General features: G+C 40.2%; 1 protein-coding gene and 1 non-coding gene across 2 annotated transcripts; one reads left to right on the top strand and one right to left on the bottom strand.

Moving 5' to 3' along the window:
- Positions 1-3,789: 3,789 nt before the first annotated feature.
- Positions 3,790-4,167, bottom strand: LOC112503566. Its single transcript, XM_025107582.1, has one exon. The coding sequence runs from the start codon at positions 4,165-4,167 to the stop codon at positions 3,790-3,792; it is 378 nt and encodes a 125-aa protein (XP_024963350.1).
- A 4,528-nt stretch (positions 4,168-8,695) lies between these two features.
- LOC112503567 lies at positions 8,696-8,805 on the top strand. The gene has a single exon (XR_003068021.1). It is a non-coding gene; the product is annotated as a small nucleolar RNA R71 (small nucleolar RNA).
- The last annotated feature ends 371 nt before the right edge of the window (positions 8,806-9,176 follow it).

Below are 9,176 nucleotides of genomic sequence, written 5' to 3'. Positions count from 1 at the left end.
TTGATCTTAGAAATATGTTAAAAGGTGTGTTTGAATCACAAGGTTAAGCCCCCTATTTATACACAAGGCCTTGCACTACACAACAAAGGTATTAACCACTAGTTAATGTCCAATAGATAAGCAAAGGGAATCTTAAGTACAAGATTACTTATTAAATGAAAAATCCCAGATTTAAAAAGTCTTCCAGCTGTAATCCAGCTGTCTTCCATTCAACATCCAAAAGGCAGCAGCTTAATCGTTAAGCCCTCGCAAAACCGTGCCGTATTAAGTGGCTGCAGCTGCAATGCTGTAGCATCAGGCTGTTTTAACAAAAATTCTCCGTCAGCTTGTATCTTTACGTCCCAATAAGTTTAACCACAATATTTTAGCTCCATAATAAAGGTATAAAGAAATAAATCAAAACGACTCAAAGTGGGAATGAAAGGAAACTAATTTTGACTAAAAAGACGTAAAACAGATGCATTATGTGTTGAATTCTCAATACATATCACACCCCCAAACTTAAACCGTTGCTTGTCCCCAAGCAACGAAAAGACAAATAAAAAGACTCAATTTATACAAAAATTTGCATGATCAAGGCATCAAGTGCCAACCGAACAAGAGTTATACCCAACATGAGGCTCATAGCCTTTCATAAATCCAAGATGAGTCATTCAAAACCAAGTCATTTTATGTGAACCATAGGCTAGCATTCTCTTTTCTTTGTTAAGTTCAAACACAATCACATATATAGGATCAATAGGGCTTAAAGGGTTTACTCTCTTTGGCGTATCTTTTTCTCAATAGCCTTTTTCCTTTTATACTCATATAAATTTTTTTCAAAATTTGGGCTCTTTGGCCTCTTTTGATTGGAGTGTGCACATAGTCCCTATGGAACTTTTATTGTGCTATTTCAAAAGACATAGCCCTTATGGGACTTTTGTTGTGTTTTTCCAAAACCTTTTGTGATAAGGAGTCAAATTAGAGCTTTGCTCTTTGCTATTGACTTTTTGTCCTTATATATACTCCTCCCTCAAACTCAAATTTGACAATGTTCTCATTGGAGCTTTATGGGGTAGATAGTGTTTGAAAGGGTGAAAGTGGCTTAATATGAGTATAGAAAAGGAGGCCTATATCATTTCCTATTGTGAATTGTGTGATCAAAGTGTTTTCCCAAAAAGTGGTTTTGTAGTTCTAGTTTTGAACAAAGTGATTTGGTTGAATGACAAGTAATTCGAAGAATTATTCAGGCTATGATCTTTATTCCAGCTCCCTCTTCCAGCTCCTCTTTTGACTTCTGAAACCTCTTCTTTGCCTTTCTTTCACCTGCCTTTAACTGCTCCATCAACTCAACTTGCATCCCGTCAATTTTCTCTACCAATTCAGCCTGGTGGTCCATCAAACAGTCCATCAAGTTGTTGCCTTGTGCAAACAAATCCTCCTAACCCTTGTCATCCCCGTATGTTCCCTTCCTCGGTCACCTCTCTCCCTTAGCCGTGAAACTGCCTTCATATCAATTGACTATTTCTCTTCGCTCTCCTTGATCACTAAGTCATCTATATAACGAGGCACCCCCGCTTGCAACAACAGTTTGCTAAGTAGGCCTGGGAAAAATAATTTCCCTTGATTCCTCCTCGAACAATAGAGGATGGCCTTTTCAATAACTTCCCCCACATCTACTGATTTTCCCATGACCATACAATATAGTAAAATGACTCTTTCAACCAAAATGGAGCTATCATGAGTTGTCGGGTGGAGAGAGTGTTGAATAAAATTCATCCACACATTCACATCGGGAGTCAAGTTGGAAGCTCTAAAAGATCTTAGCATGTAATTGCTGTGGGAGTCCCATGTGGCTTCGAGCTTTCCTAACTCTCTACCAATCTCCTCTAGTTTAGCTTGGGAAGCCTTTTGAAAGAGGGTACCATACTCAGTTTTTCTAGGGGGTGATAGGCCTAAAAGTTTGTTTATGGCCTTAGCTGAAAAGCTTACCCTAACACCTCTTACTTTGAGTTTGGTGGTACTATAAACACACGCCTCCGCATAAAATTCTTTAATCAACGTTAAGTTAAAAGAATTTTTTACCTCACATAATGCTTGCCAACCATGCTTGTTGATCACCTCCCGTATAAAGCTAAATTCTTCTATGGTCCTTTGATCAAACCCCTTGTCGGGCAACACTTTCTTGTTTTTGAATTTGTCAAACATTTCTCGTGCCCTTTCTGAACTGAACCCATCGAAAGGCATCTGGGCCCTCGTAATGGTTTTGGGCTTGGGCTTGTATTTTACCCCAGATGGACAGGCTGTCTCGGACTGCCTTGCCGATCCCTTTTGGGATGATTTTCGTGGCACAAAGGCCGTGTGTCTTAATTCAACAGATGGTGCAGGTGTACGTTTGGCCCTCTTTCTAGGGGGCTATTTTTCCACAACCTTAGACCTGGTTGCAAACACCTTTCCTAGCCCCTTTCTCTTCTTTGTGGGTATGGATGTTATATCCCTAAGATCGGCTTCCAAATCCATTTCTATTGTTGGGGACTCAATGTTTTCCTCCCCAACAGGTTGTGCATAGTGATCAATTTCAACAGATTCTTCCTCAACAGGTGGTGTACCATGATCAAACTCAATGTGTTCTTCCTAAATAGTGTGAGGAGCAGAATCGGCCATAGCCGTAGGTTCATGAGTAGTGTGATGATCAGGCCAAGTCAAAAGATAGACTTTTGTCTCATTCAAACCAGTGGGTGATGGTGCTGAACTGTCCATTAAATCTTCTTCCTCCTCAGAGGAATCAGAGGCAGTAAGTCCCTCCACCAAATTAGGGCTCGAAAAAGGATATACCTTAATACCTAATTTAGGGTTTTATTTTGCCGGTGAAATGGTTGGTGTAGGAGTAGAGGTGTCGACGACAGTAGGTGGAGAGGATGAAGGGGCATCGACGGTTGGAGGCGGCGATATGGGTGGACAAACAGCGAATGGTGGTGGATACGACAGTTGCCTCGTCTTTCGCTTAGCCTTAGGCGAATAATTGGCGATGAGTGGTGTAACCAGCCGTGGTCTGGGCGGCGATGGCGAAGACGGGGGAGACAATGACGGACTGTTGGCTATGAGGTCCACCCACTCGGGCTCGCTTGTATGTCACGAAGATGAAGTCGTGGCTCGCTGACGGTTACTCCTTCGTACCGGTGGTGGTGGTGGGTCTCAGATGACCGTCCTCTTCATTCGGGCCATGTCTTTTGCAATAAAACAGTAGTGTAGGTTTGTGAAGAGAGAAATGTGAGAATGAGAAATGATTGAGAGTTTTGTTGAAGTGATGGACCCGGTGAGTGAGAGGTCGACGACGGTGATGATGGGTCTTGGGATGATAAAGGGTCTCTTCTCAATTAAGTCCCCTTCCTTTTCCTTTTGAAAAGTTGAAGGTTGAGTCAAGAACCAGTGGACAAAACGGTTATTTGGAGGTTAAGAAAGCATATCATTATGGAGGGAGTGGGTGGTGTTTGCATGGGAGACAAAAACTGAAAAGAATAGGCTGGCAAAATTCTTTTCTGATTTTCCAGGCGGCTACTGATATCTCATTGTACTTTCCTTGATTTTCTGAAAATTTTCACCTAACTTCACATGTGAAATCTGGACAGGTATGCTACAACATCAGTAAATCATCAGCTTTTCTCACAACTTTTTCAAAATTAACCTGCACATTAACAAACTTATAAAACATAACTGCCCTAATATATATATATATATATATACACATATATAAAGGGAACATATTTACAAACACCATTGGACTTTGAAAAGTCAACAAAACACATTTATTTAAAGCGTGGCCCAATTCTCAGAGCAATGCTCTGGGAATGCTACAGCATCAAGAAATGCCTTAACTCGTTGCCCATTCACTTTAAACACCGTGTTGTCCTCCGGGTTGATCAGGTCAACCGCTCCATAAGAGTAAACTTTATGAATGACAAAGGTTCCGGACCACCTAGACTTGAGCTTTCCCGGGAATAGTTTCAACCTAGAGTTAAACAAGAGGACTTTTTGTCCTTCTTTCAACTCTTGGTGTTGGATTCTGTTATCATGCCACTTTTTTGTCTTTTCCTTATAAAGCTTGGCATTCTCATAAGACATTTGTCTTTGTTCTTCCATTTCACACAGTTGTAACTTTCTTTTCTTTCCGGCTTCATCCAAAGACATATTTAGCTCTTTGATAGCCTAATATGCTTTGTGCTCAAGTTCTAGAGGTAGATGGCAGACTTTTCCATAGACTAGCTTATTTGGAGACATACCAATTGGTGTTTTGAATGCCCAGTTCTTCCTATTGGGTTTGACCACTTTTTCCAAAATACCTTTAATTTATCTATTAGAGAACTCTGCCAAACCATTAGTCTGTGGGTGATAAGCCGTGGCAATTCTATGGTTTATATTGTATTTTTCAAGAAATCCTTTTAACAAATTGTTCACAAAGTGGGTACCCTCGTCACTAATTAGTGCTCTAGGGGTACCGAACCGTGTGAAAATTTGTCTTTGGAGGAACTTAACCACAGTTTTGGCATCATTTGACACACATGCTATGACTTCCACCCATTTGGATATGTAGTCTACAGCCACAAGAATGTCCTGGCAATTATTTGATGGAGGGAAAGGAGCCATAAACTCTATTCCCCATACATCAAATAATTCAACTTCGAGTATCCCATTTAATGGCATTTCATTTCTTTTGGAAATGGAGCCACTCCTTTGACATTCGTTGCACCTCTGTGGAAAATTATGGGAGTCTTTAAAAATGGTTGGCCAATAAAAACCGGACTGTAGAACCTTGATTGCAGTTCTTTGGCCTCCGTATGGTGCATGATGGCAATGCTGCAGGATTGCTGCCACTTCAGATTCAGGCACGCATCATCTTAGAATCTGATCTGCACCAAGTCTAAACAAAAATGGGTCATCCCACAGATAAGATTTAGCATCATGAAAAGAACTTTTTCAACATGTGGCCTGTGTAATCAGAGGGTTTTATTCCACAGGCCAAGAAATTAGCTAAATCTGCAAACCATGGTGTTTTTGGTTGGTTAATCATGAGGATTCTTTCATCCGAAAAAGTATCACTAATGTCCATTCCTCTTATCTCAGGTTTTTCTAACCTAGACAATTGGTCCGCTACTTGATTCTCCACTCCCTTCCTATCAACTATCTCCAAGTCAAATTCTTGTAATAAAAGCACCCATCTTATTAACCTAGGTTTTGCATCTTTCTTTGAGATCAAGTACTTGATGGCTGCGTGATCGGTATGCACAATTACCTTTGTTCCCATCAAGTAGGACCTAAATCTCTCAAAAGAAAAAAACTATGGCCAATAATTCCTTCTCAGTTGTGGTGTTATTAATTTGTGCCTCATTCAAAATCTTACTTGCGTAGTAAATTGAATGAAACACCTTGTGTTTCCTTTGTCCTAGCACAACACCTACCGCCCAATCACTCATGCCACACATGATCTCAAAAGGTTTGTTCCAATCAGGGGCAACTACCACTGGTGCGGTAACCAAAGCTTTCTTCAAGGTTTTGAACGCATTTATGCATTCGTCATTAAGATCAAATTTTTGGTTATGTTGTAGGAGTAAACAGAGAGGTTTTGAAATTTTCAAAAAATCTTTGATAAACCTTCTATAAAATCCGGCATGACCGAAAAAGCTTCTAATACCCTTAACAGCGGTAGGTTCGGATAGTTTTTCAATAACTTCAAGTTTTGCTTTATCTACCTCAACCCCTCTTTTTGAAATTAAGTGTCCAAGAACAATTCCTTCCTTGACCATGAAGTGACATTTCTTCCAATTTAGGACCAAATCAGTTTCCTCACACCGTTCCAAGCTCTTTTTCAAATTTTCTAAACAATTGTCAAATGATGATCCATATACAGAAAAATCATCTATAAATATTTCAATGGATTTTTCAAGCATATCCTAAAATATGGACGTCATAAACCTCTAAAAGGTGGCAGGAGCATTACATAATCCAAATGACATTCTTTTGAAAGCAAAGGTGCCATAAGGACAAGTAAAGGGTGGTTTTCTCTTGGTCTTCGGGAGAAATGGCTATTTGATTGTACCATGAATAACCCTCCAAGAAACAGTAATACTCTTTTCCGGCTAACCTGTCCAACATTTGGTCAATGAAAGGTAGTGGAAAATGGTCTTTTTGAGTAGCCTTGTTTAGTCTCCTATAGTCCATGCATATTCTCCAACCGGATACAACTCTAGTGGGTATAAGTTCATTTTTATCATTTGTGATGACTGTGAACCCTCCCTTTTTTGGAACACACTGGACTGGGCTAACCCAAGAACTACTGGCTATCGGGAAAATAATTTCGGCGTCTAACTATTTCAAAATTTCCTTTTTGACTACCTCTTTCATGACAGGATTCAGCCTTCGTTGAGGTTCTATGGATGTGAAAGTCTTGTCCTCTAAGATGATCATATGTTGACAAATGGAAGGACTAATCCCTTTAAAGTAAGCAATGGTCCATCCTAAGGCCTTTTTGTGCAATTTCAACATGTCCACAAGTTTCTTTTCTTGATGCAAGTCTAGGGTAGATGAGATGATGACAGGCAATTTGCCTTCTTCTCTTAGAAAAGCATATTTCAGATGGGATGGGAGTTGCTTCAACTCCAAGTCAGGTGGTGATATAATGGACGGGGTAAAGTCTTTTTGCTCACAGTTTTCCAGCAGCTCAAATGCTACATTATTCACTGAACAACATCATTTCCTATTTCCTCTATTTCCTCAACACACTCTTCTATTTCCTCATCACACTCCTCTTCCAACTTAAAGTTCTTATGAATTCCTTCTTCAAAGCACATTTCCTCTATCTCAGATATTCTCGAACACTCTTCCAAGTAATGAAGGTACTTTAGAGAGTTGAAGACATTAAAGGTGACTTTTTGGTCTTGGAGTCTCATAGTCAACTCTTCTTTTTGGACATCTATCAAAGTTCTTCCGGTGGCTAGAAATGGTCTTCCTAAAATAATAGGAATGTCCTTATCCGCCTCAAAGTCTAGAATGATAAAGTATGTCAGAAAAAATGAACTTGTCAACTTGCACTAACACATCTTCAATCTTCCCCTTAGGGTATGCTATGGACTTGTTGGCCAATTGGAGTGTGACTGTGGTAGGTCTAGCCTCTCCTATGCCTAAGGTGTTGAAAACAGACAAGGGCATAAGGTTAATACTAGCTGCTAACTCACATAGGGGTTTCCCTATCACCTTCCCTCCTATTGAACAAGGAATGTTAAAACTCCCTGGATCTTTGAGCTTAGGGGGTATGCTATTGGTCAAAAGTGCACTACATCCTTCGGTAAGGGCTACAGTCTCATATTCAGTCAACTTCTTCTTCTTACTTAGGATGTCCTTCAGAAACTTGGCATAACTAGGCATTTGCTCAATTGCCTCAACAAGCGGGATATTGATGTGCAATTTTTTAAACACTTCCAATAATTTCTTAAAGTGCAGTTCCTCTTTTTGATTCCTCAACCTTTGGGGGTAAGGAACATAAGGAGAGACTGGTTTTTATCACATTCTTGCTTGGATGAGTTGAGCAAGATGGGTCTTGAATGCCTTGGGTCTTTGTGGTGCACTTTGGAGGTTCAGATGAAATGTTAGCATCAAGCTTAGGGGTTTCTAAAACCTCAATTTCTTTTGACTTTTTTAAAGCATCCTCAGGAAAGAGTAATGGAAAGTCTGATCTAGGGGGGACAAAAGTGGTGGTCTCGGATGTCTGCTTCTCTAAGGGTCGGACCGGTCTTTCTTTGGTAGGAACCAATGCTGTAGCATCAGCTTCTGTCAGATTGGGTGTACTATCATTTTGTACTTTTTCTTTAACTCCTTCCCACTCCTAAGGGTCACTACTTTCACATGTTCCTTACCTAGGTCTCTAGGGACCTCTGTATTACTGGGCAAGGTACCAAGGGCTCGATTGTTCTGGTTAAGCGCAAGTTGACTGACTTGAGTCTCCAAATTCCTAATGGCCACACTTTGTTGATTCATCAAAGCTTGGTTGTGGGCTTGTGCATGTGCAAAAATTCGTTTAATCATTGCTTCCAAAGAAGATGATTCTGTCTGAGGAGAAGGCTTGGTCTGAAAAGGTGGTTGTGAATTCTGAAAACTTTATTGGTGAGTTTGAGAGTTAGTACTGTTTCCATGATGTTGAGGTTGGAAATTGGAAGTTCCTTGCTGTTTATGGACTGGTGGATTTAAACTTGGACTGTTCTAGGAAAAGTTCAAGTGTTGTCTCCAACTGGCATTATAATTGTTGGAATAGGGGTTAGCTCTCTTATGAACATAATTTACTGATTCAGAATTATGAGTACAATGTTCATATGAATGGACCCCACCACAACACACACACTTCAGAGATAGGACTGATGGGACAGGTGTATTAGCAGCTTGCTGTCCTCCCTGATCAGAAGTTAAAATTTTCAGCATGTTGGTCATGAAGGTAAGATGAGATGTTAATGCAGTATATGCATCTACATCATGTATCCCAACAGTCTTTTTTTGTGATTGAGCACGTGGGTCAGCCTAGTGCCCATTGTTTGCTGATATCTTTTCCAGGATTTCATATCCTTCATTATAGGTCAAAGCTGTGAAGGCTCCGCCTGCAGTCGCATCGAGCATTTCTTTTTCCATGAGATTTAACCCATTGTAAAACGTCTCAAGTTGAATACAATACGAAATGCCATGGTGTGGGCATTTTTTCCTCAACAGCTCTTTGAACCTTTCCCACGCGTCAGGAACAGCCTCATCGTCCATTTGTTTGAAAAGACAGATCTCATTCCTGAACTTAGCATTCCTTGTTGGTGGGAAATATTTTCGCAAAAAAAGTTCCGCCATGTTACTCCACGAAGGCACATAACCTGGAGTTTAAGAAATAAACCATGCTTTTGCCTGATCCCTTAATGAAAATGGAAATAAAGTGAGTCTGAGAGCGTCATTTGACACTCCCGATATCAGAAAAGCATCAGTGATTTCCATAAAAGATTTTTAAAGTGCGAATGTGGGTCCTCCGAAGGTAATCCGGCAAATTGGCCATTCGTTTGCAACATGTGAAACAATATCGATTTTAGTTCGAAATGGAGAGCGGTCATATGTGCTCTAACTATCCCCGAATTCAATTGCTCAAAATCCGGAATAGCATAATCCATGATCCTTCCATT

The sequence above is a fragment of the Cynara cardunculus genome, unplaced genomic scaffold, assembly GCF_001531365.2.
Source record: "Cynara cardunculus var. scolymus isolate 2C unplaced genomic scaffold, CcrdV1 Un_Scaffold_3296, whole genome shotgun sequence".
NCBI classification, from domain to species: domain Eukaryota; kingdom Viridiplantae; phylum Streptophyta; class Magnoliopsida; order Asterales; family Asteraceae; genus Cynara; species Cynara cardunculus.
This window is presented reverse-complemented; position numbering and strand designations above follow the sequence as displayed.